We start from the raw sequence: 18,426 nt of genomic DNA on the forward strand, positions 1-18,426 counted from the left end.
GTCAGGTCCGTCAGAGGAAGCGCGGTGTGTTGTTGGAAGGGGACACATCACCGTCAGACCGCCAAACCCTGCACCGGACCGAGCGATGGGGTAAGCGCCTCTGTTTGTGCCTTCTACCTACCAAAAAAAACACCGATCATACCTTTAGATCCCTCTCCCTCAACGCTACATCACGTTTAATCCCAGATGTTACGTTACGATCGCGTTTTTCCCGTATACAGAGCTTGTGATCGGGGCTGTTTTGCGAGGCAGGTGCAATCATCCGCCTACATGAAGCATCCTCCGGGTTCCCCCTGTCGTTGCTCCTGTCACCTTTAGCATTTTAGCATTTAGCACGAACCACCCAGCTAACATGATTCTGCTGATTTAGCTGCACGATTTGATCCCACATATCAATAAATGCTAACTAGCCGGCTTGTAGCGTGCTAAATTGCTGCCCGATATGTGTCACCTTACGTATTATTGTTTACAGCTTGAATTCACCACGTAAAAAAATATTAAAGCTGTAACAATAGAAGGCAGTTTACATGCAAAAACATATATTCACATAGAACGGCTTTTAAAAATAAAATGAATAAAATTTGTCTCGAATCTGCTGCTAAGAGTGCTAATTCGAAGTGATGTTACTAAAATGTGCCCTATATTTCACTGTATTGCACTAGACTCGTCCCAAAAACGCCAAAATAAAGCATATAAACGCGTATTTCTGCTTTTAAATGGTATAGTAATGGGTTAATAGAAAACCGAGTATATTGTAGTCAAGTATGATGTTCAGAAATGTCTTGATTCTTGTAAAAATAACATTCTTGTCCTCATCCCACCTCCTTGGTTACTGTTGCTATGCTACGCTTGTCTCTGTTGTGAGGGCTTTCAGCGTGGATGGACCTAAATAGAAATAATTAGACATGATGAATAGCTTCACTCTCTTACAGAACAATTATGTAATGTAAAAACAGTTTTGTGAATTATTGGAATTATACTGATAATTCTGTGTTGCTGTAGTCTTGATATTTTCTGTTTAAAGCTTATGATGATTGAATTGAATGAAGCATTGGAATTGGTTGAATGGTAATAGTAACACAAAAAGTATTTAATCATTGCATATTATTGTCTTTGCCCACTCAATGTGCAGTTTAGGTCAGAAGTTTGATTTTGATGAACTTGCTGTTGAGATCTTGAGCAGTTCTTACCTGGCGTTGTATGCATGAGTGTGTTTGTGAGCACATGTGGGAACAGAGATGGAAATTGTATGGTTTGTGACCACAGGTTTGGTGTTTAACATGCACTGTCCCAACCTAAACACAAATGACCAAAAATCAAGTATGTAAAGGTGTACAAAAATACAAAGATACAAAGACTGAGAGGGAGGGAAGGCAGGGAAGGTCGGGTTAAATAGGTATACCGTATTTTCCGGGCTATTAGACGCGCTCTTAAGCCTCCAACCCCATCAAAAAAATCGCCTGCACGCCCCGCAATCCAGAACATACTCGAATCCACTCGGGTGTCCCAGCACGACTTCAGTAAACTACAAAGCCGCAGCGCACGTAAACACACACGGAGCAGACAGTGACCGCGCAGCGAAACACACACGCAGATAGGGGTGTGCAAAAATATCGAAATATCAATATATCGTATTGTTTAGTGTGATGATACAGTATCGATATCGTAGCAATATATTGCCAAGGGTATTTTTTGGTATATTTTGCTAAATTATTTTGTTACAGTGCTACAGTTTTGTTGCTTGTTCAGAGGAAGGAAACTCGTTTATGCAACACATTTGACATTTTCACTTTTTGATGAGTAAGATGGGTGTGTTTCATTTTAACTTTGCACAGTAAGAGGTTTAACAAAGACTTTTAGTATCACAGCCATGATATAGCCTTTATTTTTTACTGAACCGTATCGAATCGTTTTGAAATATATCGTATCGAATCAAAGTACACTGTATCGAGGTATATATCATATCGTGGCCTGTGTATCGAGGTATGTATCGTATTGGCAACTTCTTAATGATACCCAGCCTTACACGCAGCCACACTCATCACTCCACGCGGATGAGGAACGGAACAGAGGAACGAACTGAAAAAGCGAGTGCAATGTGCCACTTCTAGACACAACTGAACAATTGAGTCACTGCGAACACGCCGACAATCCAGCGGTCCCAGACAGCACCCTCCTTACACGCCACAACTGAACAAAGCCCAGAGTCACCGTGAACGCGACAAACAGAGTCCCACTGAGCCATCAAACTGTTGTGTTTCGTTTAAAGTCCGATGCGGTTTATCTGTGAAAAAAGTTTGAAAATAGACCATTCAGTGACAGTGCGCCTTATAATCCAGAGTGCCCTATAGTGCAGAAAATACGGTATATGAAAAATAAGAAGAACCAACAGTTGACGATATGTTTAATGGAATGTATATTGTGTATTGTTCTTAATAAAAAATGAATGATAAAATATATATATATATATATATATATATATACAAATACTGAAAAAACACAGTTTAACTTGGTGCATGAATCAATTGGCAATGCAGCAGTGGTAATTCTTACTATGTCCTGTCTACTTGCTTCATGTATTGTGCTGCCATGTGTTGTGTGTGCTTTGTACAGTTGGTCTTATTATGGTCTGTACTGTGTGTGTTGTATGTTGTTTTTGCTTTTACCTCCTCACCCCATGGGACCACGAATGGAAGTAGCTCTGAGCTAAATCTGGGGTATTTACAGCACTTTCTGTCCATGAATACATGCTGTTCCATTCAAATAAATAAATCAGTTAGACCCAATTTAGATAATAATATGTCCTCTGCAGAGAACAAGATGTTTCTCTTTTTACATAGAAAACTATTCTAGTACCTGTAGACTGGACTTCTACAAACATGTTATGAATTTATGAAATGCATGGGACTCTTGTATTCGTTTATTACTTTGTTAGTTTGTTAGTTATTATCAGTTCAGATTTCAATCTTCTCTGGAATGTTTGTGCTTCGGGTGTTGTTTCAAATGAGTGTGCACTCTGAACAGAATTCTACATTTCAACACTAATCACAAATCTAATCACAATTGCAGTTTTTCATTCGTTTTTCCCCAAACTCACGCAGCCCTAGAACAAAGATTATCTTGCACTTCTTGATTACCAGGAAATATTGTTTTTATATGGGTTTTTAACAATGTTTTTACCAAAAAATAACATGGGAATCCTCTGTCCTTCAGTCTCCCAGAGTCGTGCTGACCCCCGTTACCTCCCGCCCCGTCCCACTTGAAGATGCAGGGCTTCTACTCTAAGCTGGACTCGTCCCCCGCGGCCTCCCCTCTCCTGGGTGTGCGAGCGGAGGGTGGGCCGGTGCCTCTGAGCCTGGCGCTGGAGACAGAGAAGGCCCAGGCTCTGCTGCAGACTTTCAGCTCGGCGTCTCTTCTTGCCTCTGCTGGTCTGGGGGTGCTGTGCGTGCTGGCTGACCACGCCCTCCAGCTGTGGGTGATCCAGCAGCACTTGTGGCTCCGCGCTGCCCTGGATAATGCCACACATGGCCTCGTAGGGCTGTGGGCCTGGGCTGTGGTCATCGGGTTGAGGAAGAGGAGTGATCTGTACGAGGTGCTGCTGGCTGGGCTGCTGGCGTCGCTCATAGACCTGGATCACTTCTACATGGCCGGGTCACTCTCACTCAAGGTACGTGAGCTCCCACATACTAGGCACATACAGTACATGAGTCTAATCTGATTTAATCAAGCAAACTCAAATTCATTCTGTCCAAACATATATTTTTATAAAAAAAATATTAAATGTGCAAAGCTGGATGAGGGTCAACCCATCTTCTCCATGAGGGCTTTATTCAGGGTTCTTAATAGTCTTAAAAAGGTCTTGAATTTCATGTTCCTAAATTAAGGCCTTAAAAAGTCTAAAATTAAATTATGTTGTCAAAGTCTTATGGGTTTTTTTCACAAAGGCAGCAGTGCAATGTTAATTGGAGGGGGGAAAAAAAGTGAAATCATATAACTTGAAAGAACGTCTAATTTGGAGTATGTGCAAACAAGACTTAGTTTGTCTTATGTTATAAATCATTATTTGGCCATTTTATAAGCAATGCATACTGCTACAAATGAGTTCTGAATGGTATTTCATAATAAAAGTATTTTTTGTCATTTAAAGCAGTGAGTAATGATCATTATTAGAATTGGATCTACTGTTTTTCTCCCGCATAATGGGTGCGATGTAGGTCTTAATTTCCATTTAAGTGGTCTTAAAAAGGTCTTAAATTTGGGGTAGTCAAACCTGGAGATACCCTGTTATTGCTTTGCCTGGAATGTTCCTCTTTTTTGCATTAAAAATCAGATATTGCTTGTTACACATACATATTTAGACCATGTTACTTTTTATTGTTTTGAAAATGCTATATCCGACAAAAAACTGCATATTAAAATGTTAAATAACTTTTAGTTTCGGCTTTGAAGCTGAGTCCCTTTCCCTTTGCTCTCAGCGCTAAGTCATTCCTTCAGAGCACTATCACAACAATCACAATCAGCATGCATTTCTTTAATTAAACTACATAACATCACATCAGGTTTGTGAAGTTGTAGGTTATGGTTTTGTGTCATGCTTTTATATAATTATATTAAAATTGTCATGTTGGAGAATGGCCAATGTAGGCTTGTGGGCTGAGCCTCAGACAGAATGATACTAATTGTAACTTGTAAGGAGAGTTTGAAGAGGGCCCAGGAGAGATGACAAAATTACTGAAACATGCATTGATGACATAGAAATATGTGCTGGTAGTGATGTTGCGGTTAACTTAGGATCCTTGGCACCGTTTGTCAAACCCACTGTCACAAACCTGGGAGTGAAAATTGATCAAGACTTTAAACTTGACAGACAAATTAGTGCTGTGGTAAAGACTAGCTTTTTCCAGAGACAGATATAGATGGATAAAGCCATCACTCTCAAAACACCATTTTGAGATTCTGATCCACACGCTTGTCAAGACAAGACTGGATTACTGCACTCTACTTTATGTTGGCATAAGTCAGTCCTCACTATCACTATTGCAGCTAGTACAAAACACAGCCGCTCATCTTTTAACTGGTTCACGGAAATACGACCACATGTCCCCAATCCTGTCTTCCCTTCACTGGCTCCCTGTTCGTTTCAGAGTGGAGTTTAAAATACTTTTATTTGTTTTTAAATGCCTAAATAGCCTTGCCCCACAATACCTTGCTGACCTGCTAATGCCATACTCTCCAATGCGCTCCCTCAGATCTGCTGATCAGGCTTTGCTCATGGTTCCTCAGTCCAGGAGGAAGCTTAGTAGCCTGATTCATCAGCCGGTTTCACTTCGTAGAAACCGTCTGACCTCACAGTGTTAGAATTTGTTTGCTCGACGGTAGGCGGGCACTTTTTTAATTTAACGAATCACTGCTCTTTGGTCGTGATGTATGTAAAGCGCCGTTACAGAGCTAACTGTTATATTAAGCTTTTCCCAAATCCCGAAGGAAGGACAATGACATCTTTCCCCTTGATGAAATTCACCAAACATTCTCTTTGTTCCGGCTTTAAATCCTTGATCTCAGGAATCGCTGACAACACAGAATATATGGCTGTTCGCTGATTGGCTGGTGCCAGAACTTGCACTTCCAGGGTTTTTGGGAACCATCTGCAAATTCTGATTCCTGACCTAGTCACTGGAGAGAAATGAAATTGAGCGGAGGCACTAGGTGGCGTCAGCCTGACTAGGAGCTTAGAAGAGACAGAGCATTTTCTGTTGTTGGGCCTAAATTATGGAATGAGTTGCCTACTCACATAAGACAAACTGACTCTTTGGCTTTGACATAACTTCTTTAAACATACTTCTTTTCTTTGGATTTTAACTAGATTTGAGGTCTTTTACTGTTCAATAATTGTTGTATATATTTTTCATTGTATTATACCTATGTTTTTATCTTTGTGTACAGCACTTTGGTTAAATTTATTGTTTTTAATAGTGCTTTATAAATAAACTGGTTTTGGATTAGGATTTGGGAAAACCCCTTCAGGTCTGTTTTTGATGAGGGAACAATCTTATAACATGGTAGAAAGCTCTAAAAAGCCAGTTTTGCATACTTCTGTAAAACTAATGTCTTGGTAAATAAATATAAATATAAGCCTTTTGTGTTTCTCTCTCCTCCAGGCCGCTGTGTCTTTACCCCAGCGCCCTCCTCTCCACTGCTCCTCCCTCATCCCCGTGCTGTGCCTGTCCCTGCGCTTCCTCATGTGGATCGGCAGACTCAAGGACGCCTGGTGCTCCCTGCCCTGGATGCTCTTCGTCTCCATGGCGACGCACCACATTCGGGACGCTGTACGCCACGGCCTGTGGGTGTGTCCGTTTGGGAACACCGCGCCCGTCCCCTACTGGCTCTACGTCAGCACCACGGCGACGCTCCCTCACCTGTGCTCCGTGCTCATGTACCTGACCGGGACCAGGGACGTGATCTCCACCAAGCACGGGGTGGCCATCGACGTTTGACCTGGGCTGTCTGCGCTGGGAGGAGGAGCGGGGTCGGTTGTATACTCTGTAATGTTTAAAGGGAGGGAAAAGTCGGTTCACAAACATCAGCTTCACAGATTCTTATAATGTGAATATCTTGTGACTGTGACCACGCTTCTAACTCACCGGGAGCTGAGTGCACCAATAGGTCTTGAGTTAACCCTCTCCAGGCAGGTGTTGCAGATTTGCAACAGCTAAATGCCAATTACCTACTTACTCCAAATCCATATTTTATGAGCTTTTTTTTACGCAGGAGCCTTTTCTCACATCCATGCTGATAAACGTGGACGATGTAGACTGTGCAAGAATGGCTGCACACAAACGGCCAGAAGTGCAAAGTACTTTTGTTGTTTACAAAGGATAAAAATTGTTTCTTGGAGAACCACACGAAAAAGTGATGTTGTTCTGCCACTGTAAAGCTGTTACGCTGTGCTTTATGTTTTCATTGTTATGAAAAGTGGTTTAAAGTTAGCATTCATATCATTTTCAGTCTTCAGTGTTAATTTACCACACCGGACCAATGCTGCAAATCTGCAACATCCCAAAGAATGCATTGGATGTGAAGGTCTCTCTCAAAAAAAAGTCAGGATTGTATATTAGTACCCCATATGATCATTTTCCCCAAATATCTGATTTTTTCCTGTTACTAAAATTTAGTTTGAGCCTGAGAGGGTTAAATGAGTCCTAATGCTTACTTTGGGGCTTTGTGCTTTTTGCTTGGATACATCAAATGTTCTTTAGTTTAACAGTGTAAATTATCTAATAGACTTGTGGTATTACTCTATTAGAAGGAATGGCATATGGTCCGGCGATCGTGGCACTCGCTGATCGTCTTTGGCTGCTCTTTCAGCCATTTCTCATGTGGGTACGTGCAGAGGGCTTAGCTGGAGCACTAGTCGTAATTATAGGCTCAAAGTTAACTTTCAGATTTAAGTAGGGTTACGATTAGTCTCATGACCAGCTGGTGCACTTGGCTCCTGTTCAGTAGTGATGTGCGATCCCACATGTTGGATCAGATACCAATACTGATGACATAATACCACCATTTCCAGTGAAAAGCATTATTTTGGATTACAGATGCATTTCAGCGTATTTTAGCAGAAACTGACTATTTTGTAGGGATGTAACAATAATAGAAATATCATCATATAATGTGGTCTCATCATGATATCCAGCTCTCTCCAGCAACTAGGTCAGGAATCAAAATACAATAGACAGTTCGCAAAAACACCAGAAGTGCGAGTTCAGGCACCAGCCAATCAGCGAAGAGACATACATTCTGTGTTGTCAACAATTCATGAGATCGGGGATTTAAAGCTAAAATGAAGAGAATGTTTGGTGAATTTTATCAAGGGGAAAGACGTTATTGTTCTTCTTCCTACGGGGTTTGGGAAAAGCTTAATATACCAGTTAACCCCGTTAGTGGCGCATTACATACGTCACAACCAAATAGCAGTGATTGGTTAAATCAGGGGTGTCAAACTCATTTTGGTCCGGGGGCCATATCCAACCTACTCTTGATCCCAAAGGGGCCGGATCAGAAAACTCATGTCATATAAACCCCAAAAATAACAATAAGTTCAAATATTTGTGCAGAGAAACACAAGTCTATTTCAGAAATCTTATTTAATTGATGAACTCTTTCTTTTACAAAATATTATAATATTATGAACAACCTGAAACTTTAAGAAACATGCAATTTCAACACAAAGTTTTAACATGAACTTGTATGTAAATAGGAATAAGTCAATTTTTCTTTTAAAATCCTGCACTCGGCTCCACTTTTCTCATTTGTGACATTTTTCTGATGAGGGTGTCACGGTCAACAGTCAAAACGATCGTCCTTTAAGAGCGTCTGGAAAGAGACAAGTCTTCATTTGTGCTGCTCTGGTGGGAGGGGCCACGTACAGAGACGCTGGAGACGCTGCTGTGATAAACACCACAGAAAATTAACAATATTTTAATAGAAAATATTATTAAAATATTTTAGTAGAAAATCAGATGAGGGCCAGAGTAAAGGTCTTGGAGGGCCGGATCTGGCCCCTGGGCCTTATGTTTGACATCTGTGGGTTAAATGATAAAAAGTACCCGCCTACCGTCGAGTGAATGAAATGTAAGGCTGCGAGGTCAGAAGGTTTGTACAAAGTGAAACTAAATAAAAAAAAATAAAACCGACTGATGAATCAGGCTAATCATGGACCAGGACAATATATCAAATTACAAGTCTCTTTGCTTAAATCCACTGTTTTGGTGCAGCAATAAAGGGTGACAACAGAGGGAACTAAACAGGCCATGACTCTTTGCTCTGTTTCAGTACAGATTAGATGAGACATAACAGTCATTCAGCACTTTTACAGGGTAGCCGCGGGGTCTTAAAAGTCTTTAAAAGGTCTTAAATTACGTGCTCCCAAATTATGGCCTTAAAATTCTGTTGTCCAAGTCTTATTTTTTCTTAAATTTCATTAGCCTATTTTTTGTATACTAAACCGAGCTGTAGTGTAATGTTAAATAAATAGTGGGAGTAAAAATAAAAAAACAACGTGAAATCGTGTAACGTGGATGAACGTCTAATTTGGAGTATACACAAACAATACTTTGGTTTCTGGCCCCGGCGGCAATGAGTAAACAATGAGTAGAGTGGAAGAAGACGTTGGATGGATCATGGGGAAGTGTAGGTTTAATCCACAGTGGCTCTTAGATTCTAGATATTGTACCGGTAGTTGGTTGGTCATTATTAGAAGTGGATCTGGTGTTTTTCGCCTGCATAATTGGTGCGATGTTAGTCTTGATTTTTCTTTAGGTGGTCTTAAAAAGGTCTTAAAAAAGTCTTAAATTTGGGATAGTCAAACTTGGGGATACCCTGTTTTAAATCAGGGTACCAAAGACAAGAAAAAACAGCCATGCATATCATTAAAAAATATTGTATTGAGAGATTTGGATATTGTTAGACCCCTACTGTTTAGTGTGTGAAAAATGTGCAGAAGGTTAAAGCTTTGTGCATTTGTGGACAGGGAAGATCTGTGTGTCTGTGCTTTTCTCTCAACTGGAAACTGAAAGTTAAATTTTTCAGCTTGCTCCTCTTTCAGCAAGAGTGCTACAAAAATCAGTCTGGATTTAGCCAGATGAATTGACAATGAGCAGAATTCAATCCTTTGGTATCATAAGCATTTGCTCGCACATCACTGCTGACAGGTGACAGTCTGCAGACTAACACTGACACTGCAACGTCTCTCAAGGACTGTGCCACCAAAGCTTAACTGCTGCTGTCACTGTGCTCTGCCCCACACTGTTTAGCACGACCCACTCACACTGTGGATCTGTCCTTATAACATGCACATTACACTCACGCTGGTTGCTTAGTAACCAGGTCTGAGCAGATGGGTGGGCCTCGTCACTGTTGGACTGAATGTCAGCTCCCACACAAATGCTCTCTGGACTCTCTGGACTCTGTGCGAATGGAGAACAGTCACTAAGATCCGATCTTCATTCACATTTGGTTGGAGTTTGGTTTCATTGATTACACAGGTACAAATACAATCTGATGCCTGGGATCCTGAATACACACTTGTTCATTATTTTATGAAGATGTGAGTCTGGTCACTGTGAATATCCCTGTTTTCAGATGGGCTTGATTGACAGGTGGATTAGCCAACCTGGGACAGAAAGGAAAAAATATATATCAATCACAGGGGGCTGAAAAACATCATGGATTTCTGCAGAATCAATGAGCAAAGCACTATAAACTCTTAATCTGAGATGAGAGAAATTAAATTGCTTTGTTTCACATGCACCACTGAAAAAAGAAAAAAAAAAAAACAGATCTGATTGGACGATCATCAACAGAGGGCATGGGGTCCAGACTGATATCAATCTAAAAATACAGAGAGATTCTGGATTTACCAGGCAGACGAACTGGCAGAACTGAGAAGAGATAATCAATACTAAAAACTAGTATTGAAACACGATGTTCATTTGAACAAGTGATCACGCTCTGATGAGTAACGTTCTACTTTCTGAATAGTTTCAGACTCTTTCATCTTTATTTATCAGCACTTGTGTTGGACCAAAAGGTAAAATTACTGTTATTCCGTGTTGAAAATGTTTAGTCTATCTGTTATAATTGAAGCATTTTAAGTGTTATCAAGCCTTTTCTTATTGAGACATTAGCCAAGTGCACATGTTTTGGATTGACTGGGAAAGCTGAATAACCTAGAAAAAACCCACCCAGACACAGAGAGAACATGCAAACTCCACACAGAAAGGCTCAATCCAGCCGGGAATCAAACTTGGGACCGTCTTGCTTCTGCTTAGTGCTACAATATTTAATATTCTGCAGGTTTAGAAGGATCTCAACAGTTTAATCTGACACAGATCAATCATACAAACATTAATACACATTTCACTCCCTGTGTATGAGAGGAGGGAATATTTTAAAATGCTGTACGTTTGGTTTTTCATTCTTTTTGTGCCAACTAACCACCAGATTTTGTTGAATGTTTGTGAATTGTCTCATATCCGAGGTGTTGTGAAATAATGTAAATATTTCAAATGATTTTGTATTTTAGTCAGAAGTGGCCTATTTTATCAACACCAAATACAAAAGGGAAATTTGAAAAGATGGGCAGAAAGGATTGATAGTAATGTAGATAGTAATGATAAGGAAATCACTCAACAGTTGTGAAGTAGAGGTATTTTTGGTATTCTATAGATTCAATATAGTTATAGTGTAGTGCACATTATATAGTCTGTCCCATGCTGATAATTTGAAACTTTTTAATTTATGTTACACTAGGCCATACATTCTGTATAATCAAAAAGTTTTTTCATTCTTCTTTTTTTTTTTTTTTATTTATTTATTTATTTTTATTTTTTTTTCATTTTAAACAATTCACTTTGAATTTTCTTTGTCAAAATTGCCCAGAGTTTACAATAGATTAAGGCAGCACAATTTAGAAAAAAAAAAAAAAAACAATAAAAAATTAATTAATCAAATAAAATAAAATGATTCAAATGCAATTATAAATGTATTATTATTATTATTATTATTATTATTAAAGTTTTAGTCCACATTTCAAACATTTGGGAAATTAATTTCAACTGAATTACATTGTGCTGTCCTACTCTAGATTTGAAATTTTACTTAACAAATAATCCCTTTATTTTCCAGATTTGAATGTATTCATATGCTGTTATTTAAACTACTGTATTTCGTGCATTTTCTTAATACTTTGACTTTGAATTCTATTGGTATGGTCTTATTTTCTAGCTGTAGTTCTGACTGTTGTCCACTAGATGTCGTCATAGAGCCTTAGTAAGGTGATCCCGGTGAGAGAGTGGCGTTGGATGGCCCTGTTGTCCATTTCCATCTCCTTTTACAGCTAAGGGAAATTCCAGTCTGACAGTGAATACCTGTGTATTTTGTATACAGTATAATATTTTGCTGCTAATTTATTGAAACATTTTGTACTTTTGTTTATCTAATTATAGTTGTGCATAGAATGGGTAAGTTGGAGCCTTGTTCTTTTGTGAATAGAATTAACGGTGTGTTAATGACACTTTTTGATTTTGCAATTTGCACATTTGTTTTGCCTTCATGTACTTTGCATATTATTGACATACATGGCAGTAGTTGCACATGTATGGAGTCACTAGTGAACTTTTTACAGAAATAAACTTGTAACTAAAGCTGACTTTGAATCGTTTTGTAAACGTTTGTTATAATAGAATACATTTTAATTTGCGGTTGTAGTTCTAATTTATGTTATAATGTTGTTTCCTCATCACAACATAAAAGGAGTTGTGTTTTTTTTTTTTTCATTCACACGACTCACAACCCTGCATCTGCAATCTGAGTTCTTCTCTCAAACTGAAACCACTACTTTTACTACTACTACTCCTAGTACTATTGTTGCTGGAGTGCTTCTACTACCACAACACACACAATGCACATATTCTCTGGTATTTATTGTGTCTGATGACAATGCCCTTTCAACCATTCAGGACATTTTAGACAAACAATCGGTGTTAAGTGGATCATTACACTTTTGTTAGACTAGTGTCTTCCACTTTCTCCTGTGAGCCAATGTCCTCATGGAGCCATTGTGTGAGCCCAGGACACTAATGTGAAATATCCTGAAGGCGGAGCGGGAAGGAAGACTCTGAGTCACGTTCAATGAGTGTGAGTTTTAAAAGAACACTCATAAATCACGTCAGCGGCAAACAAAACAATTCCATTTTCATTCATTACAACTGTGTTTCTCTTCATAGCCGAGAGGTGATAAGGTCCTTTGTGAACAAAGAAAGACAAGATGGTGGAATTGTACCGGTTATGAAGTAGGCCTTAGTGAGCTCAGTGTGTCTCAAAGCTAACAGTCACTTTTATTAAAATCATCCATCCATCCATTTTATTCTGCTTATCCAGAGCCAGGTCCCGGGGGCAGCAGTCTAAGCAGGGACTCCCAGACTTCCTCCAGCTCCTCCGGGATGACCCCAAGGTGTTCCCAGGCCAGCCGAGAGACATGGTCCCTCCAGCGTGTCCTTGATCTTCCCGGGGGCCTCCTTCCGATGGGACATGCCTGGAACACCTCCCGAGCTCCAGGCTCCTTCCGTGTGACTGAGCTCCTCACCCTATCTCTAAGGAAGTGCATAACCATCTTGCAGAGGAAACTCATTTCGACCACTTGTTTCCTCAATCTCATCCTTTCGGTCATTACCCAGAGCTCATGACCATAAGTGAGGGTAGGAACCTAGTCCAATACTGCATCACTGCCGACGCTGCACCAATCCACCTGTCAATCTCACGTGTCATCCTCCCTCATGAACAAGACCCCGAGACACTTGAACTCCTCCACTTGAGGCACTGACTCTCCACCCAGCCGGAGAGGGCAAGACACCTTTTTCCGGTCGAACACCATGGCCTTGGATTTGGCGGAGCTGATCTTCCTCCCAGCTGCAAACCGCCCCAGTGCACGCTGCAGGTCCTGGCCTGATGAAGCCAACCTGACATCATCCGCAAACAGCAGAGATGAGATACTGTGGTCCCCAAACCGGACCCCCTCCAGCTCCTGACTGCACCTAGAATTTTATTAAAATCATAAAATATAAAATTAACAACCTATTAAAATTCAAATTAATGAAAGCCAAGTGTACCCAACTGTTTTTATGTGTAAAATAGGCCTACTTGAGCCTTTTATTATTTATTACTAGGGGTGTAACTACATGCAAGTCTCAAAGTCACGATACAATATCAAAAGAGACAGAAAACGCACACCAAAATTCTTGTAGCGGTGCAAATGCAAGGAGCAGCCAGACAAAAGTGAAAAAATGGATAGCACACTCAGATGCCGATGTCCAAAAGCTTTTTTATTTTCAAAATAACGTTTCGGCAAAAAAAGCCGAAAAAGATATTTTTCTTGCTTTGGACCACAGCACGATACGATATTGTCACGGTATGAACCTCACAGTACGATATTTATTGCGATATCGTGGGAAAGCTCACGATATGGTGGAGAGGATCATGATTAGGGATGTAACAATATCCAAATCTCTGTACGATATTTTCATGATATACATCTCACGGTACGATATCTATTGTGATATTTTGTGGAGGTTAACAAAACTGTTAATATGCTACTTTTTCCTCTTAAAATATCTCGACAAGACTTAATCCAAAGAACTAAGATTTAAACGTGCTTAGAACTTTTATTTCTTCTTGTAGTCTGCACTGAAATGGAGCAAAGGATCATGGTCTATGTAGTTTCCTCTTTTTTTTTTTTTTTTTATTATAGGCGAGTTTCATTGTTGACAAAAGTGCATGTTGCATGCTGGGAAATATTTTGGTCAACGGCAAGAAACACGGTAGCGTAACCTCACGTATTTATCCCCGATAATGGTAAATTCCTGCTGCGTTATCGGATGCACAAATAAAAGCACGGAAGAAGGAAAATGTCTTTTTCGTATTCCGAATGAAATGGCTTTCAAACATCCGCAGAGCAAACGTAGAAGATCCGAGCAAACCGTGGACTCCAAGTTCAGACCGCGTATGTTGGGCCCATTTCTTGACAGGTTTGTGCATTTCTGTTAAATAAATTATTTTAATGTGTAATTTCAATAAATTTTAAGGCGAAATGTGTCATCTTTTTGAGAGGAGAGCCGCATTGTGATCTGAATCATCCAGAGTACACACTGAATTTGGGACACAAATACCAGAAAAACAAGGTCACGCTCAAACGATCGCTGAATCGCTTCGAAAGACAAAACAAACAATTCCGTAGTGACGTAGCAACAGTTTCTGATAAATCCCAGGATGAAATTACCACATGTACTTCTTCACATCCGATTCTAACTTAGAATCCACAATTTCTTACCAAAACTCAGAGCCACAAACCAGCTTGAATGAACCTACTGAAAAGAGTGTTAAGACCGATGGAAACGGAATACGAAAAAGACCTTTTCCTTCTTTTGTGCTTCTATTTGTGCATCCGATAATGCAGCAGGAATTTACCATTATCGGGGATAAATACGCGAGGTTACGCACTGTGTTTGACGCTACCGTGTTTCTTGCCGTCGACTAAAATATTTCCCAGCATGCAACGCGGGCTTTTAATAACAATGATGTCAGCTGAAACTCGCCTATTACTGCATAACTCTTAAATTAAGCAAAGAGACATGTAATTCGATATATTGTGATGGTCCACGATATTATTATGAGAACTCTGATGATACGATATCACAATATTTCGGTTATTGTTACATCCCTATTTATTACGGCTCAAAAATAGCATTAACTTTCGCATCAAAACACACACATCTCTCTTTCTAAATACAGAAATGTCCTCCACTGAAGATTCATTTTGTTCGTGTACTTTTTCACATGTTTTCAGTGACATCCACGCGCAGCTCCCTGTTCAAACTGTCTTATCTTTAAATATTTATCTGTCTTAGCGTGACTCAGCAAAGACCTCACAGATCCACCGCTGAACAGGAAGTAGTGACGCTAGCAGTGTGGTTGCCAGGTGCTATTGTGGACAGAGTCGTTCGGAAACATCTACATTGCGTTTTAGCGTCGCTTTGCACAGACTTAACATGGACAGAGGTGGTTATTCATCAATGAACTGAAATCCGGTCTAGAAATCAGGACTAAAACCTCTACAAAACCACTCGATACTGCCTATATGTGTATGGTGAAATGGTCAGCAGTTACCATGGCGACACAAGATTTTAAATGGTCTATAAAAACTAGAAAAATACAAAATGGATTATAACGTTGAGGGAATCGTTTAACAGCACAAAATCAACTCTCCTGTTGTCGTTTTAGTTAAATCAACAATTTATGGTGAGATTGTGTTAAAAGTGGAGTAACGGAGCTTCAGACACACCACTGCCTCTAGTTTTACCACCCAGGAAATGTTGATGACAGTAATAAACCAGAATTAAACTGACAAAACAAGGACAAAATCAGGATTTAACAAGAACTGAACCATAAACTTTGGGTAATCCAGCACTAAATTTGGTCAAGACAAGAGATTAAATTAGGTATTGAGTCTGAAACTGGACTGTATCAGGACAAACCACTGAAACATAACTGCTCAGAATAAGTTAAAAACATATTTTTACTGATAATTTGGACAGTTTCAGAGTAGAAATGTATTTAGTCTTGTCTGGCCAAGACGTCAGGATGCACCTCCACCCACATGTCCATCACCATTTTTCAGGAGTTTACTTCATTCATGACTTTCTATCAGTTGTTACTTTAGTTCATTATCTATTAAAGATTACTGAAAGTGATGAAGCACATTTCAAATTGTTGGGTGTGAACCACTTAGAAGATATTTTATATAGGGTGACCAGACGTCCCTATTTACCCGGGACCGTCTCAGTTTTGACTCTGTGTTCCCTGTCCCAGCAGATTTATCCAAACCAGTGACTTGTCCCAGTTTTATACAAGAAATGTCCCAGGTCTTCCGTTCAGATCGTCATCATATAAACGCAGCCTAAGGGCAACGTATTTTGTTACTCGACATAGTCAAAACGTCAATTTTGTCAACTTTTAACAATGATTTTAAACGCTGAAGTGGACTAAGGGAGTGTGACATCACCCACAGCGTTCGGCTCCAGTCAAATGAGGCTCATCAAGGCTAACGGTTATAAAGATAAATTATAGATTTATTAACTGACAAAATGGCGAAATAAAAACACCAGGATAATTTAGAGCGGGTTAATACGAACATTTTAAGACCAAAATGACGAGGCTCAATGCAGGAGTTATAGAGAAATGGGCGACAATTTCTCAAAGTCAAGTCGATGGAGCCGGAAACACCTCCATGAACACTTCCTATTTGGAACGCAGTGGCTGACGGGTTTGATCCGTCTATACAATCTATGGTTATCGGATATCCATGTATCGTATCAAGGTCTACTCTATATTATCTAGGGCAGGGGTGTCCAAACTTTTTTCATCAAGGGCCACATATCTAAACACAAACGAACCAGAGGGCCAGTTGAGGGCCGTAGACTGGTGCTCAGTACAGTGAATAATTGAAATACAGACATGTTTAACATGTTAGAATGACTCATCAGTCCTTTTTTCATTCTAAAATCCTTAAAACCACACACAAAATATTAAATATTAAGTTTATCAAGGTAGATTTAAAAAAAAAAAAAAAATTGCAATAAAAAGTAAATTTTTGATTGATGCAAGGTAATTTGGGCCAATTCTCCTGTAAGCCTGAGGGCCAAGAAAAATTTGTCTGAGGGCCGCATTTGGCCCACGGGCCGTAGCCTGATCTAGGGTGACCAGATGTCCCCATTTACCCGGGACAGTCCCAGTTTTGACCCTGTGCCCACTGTCCCAGCAGATTTATCCAAAACCAGTGATTTGTCCAAGTTTTATACAAGAAATGTCCCGGGTGTCGCAATTTTTGACCAATCTGACCCCTGCCAACAGTAAAGAGAGGCATAAATTGTCATTTGTTTAGGTAAATTACAGAAAATCTGCTTAAAAATGACCAAAACACAAAGAAAATGTGGCAATACTGACTCACATGTTAGTTATGAGTGGGCTAAGTGCAGAACAATTTTCCTTAATTATGCTCTCATTTCACAGTTTTATTATTATCAACCACCACAAACCAGGGGTGTCCCAGTTTTTGATTTGGAAAATCTGGTCACCCTAATTTTATCACCAAAAGATTTAATTTCTAGTTTGAAATGATCTTCTTGTTGCAGCATGAATGTTTTGCCATAGGCCCTGTGTGTGGTTAAGATTGGAGAACGGAGTTGGGCTTGTTTTTAGTGTACAATTAACTCAACCTTTGTAATGTTCAGTAGAAAATAGCAGCCAGGAAACCATGGACTTCATCGATCTTTTGACATGGCTGAGTGTGTTTACTTTTAGGGATGGAGCATAGACTGTGTAATAGATTTATTTATTTATTCCTCTGGGTGTAGGTCTGCTAGCCTGATTTATCAGCTGGTTTCACTTCGTGGAAACCATCTGACCTCACAGCATTAGAATTCATTCCCTGGACAGTAGGTGGGTACTTTTTTTTATTTAATCAATCGCTGCTATTTGGTCATGACGTATGTAATGCACCACTAACGGGGCTAACTGGTATACTAAGCTTTTACCCCGTGGCTACCCTGTGAAAAGTGCTGAATGACTGTTATGTCTTCATCTAATCTGTACTGAAACAGAGCAAAGAGTCATGGCCTGTTTAGTTCCCTCTGTTGTCACCCTTTATTGCTGCACCAAAACAGTGGATTTAAGCAAAGAGACTTGTAATTTGATATATTGTCCTGGCCCATGATTAGCCTGAATCATCAGCCAGTTTTACTTTGTTTCACTTCGTACAAACCGTCTGACATCGCAGCCTTAGATTTCATTCACTCTGGACAGTAGGCGGGTACTTTT

The 18,426-nt window shown here is 39.8% G+C and overlaps 1 protein-coding gene across 1 annotated transcript; it reads left to right on the forward strand.

Annotated features, from left to right (window-relative positions):
* tmem267 (transmembrane protein 267) lies at positions 1 to 12,328 on the forward strand. The gene is made up of 3 exons (XM_020938201.2): positions 1 to 90; positions 3,214 to 3,667; positions 6,159 to 12,328. The coding sequence occupies exons 2-3, from the start codon at positions 3,266 to 3,268 to the stop codon at positions 6,492 to 6,494; spliced, it is 738 nt and encodes a 245-aa protein (XP_020793860.1). The 5' UTR covers positions 1 to 90; positions 3,214 to 3,265; the 3' UTR covers positions 6,495 to 12,328.
* The last annotated feature ends 6,098 nt before the right edge of the window (positions 12,329 to 18,426 follow it).

This window comes from Boleophthalmus pectinirostris, unplaced genomic scaffold (genome assembly GCF_026225935.1).
Source record: "Boleophthalmus pectinirostris isolate CB_2022bp ecotype Guang Dong unplaced genomic scaffold, ASM2622593v1 HiC_scaffold_18, whole genome shotgun sequence".
NCBI lineage: Eukaryota > Metazoa > Chordata > Actinopteri > Gobiiformes > Gobiidae > Boleophthalmus > Boleophthalmus pectinirostris.

What these genes read in the sequence shown, in the direction of transcription:
- tmem267 (XM_020938201.2), top strand. Translation starts at nt 3,266, where the DNA reads ATGCAGGGCTTCTACTCTAAGCTGGACTCGTCCCCCGCGGCCTCCCCT. An exon ending in CCGGGTCACTCTCACTCAAG is followed by an intron (nt 3,668 to 6,158) that starts GTACGTGAGCTC and finishes TCTCTCCTCCAG; the next exon opens with GCCGCTGTGTCTTTACCCCA.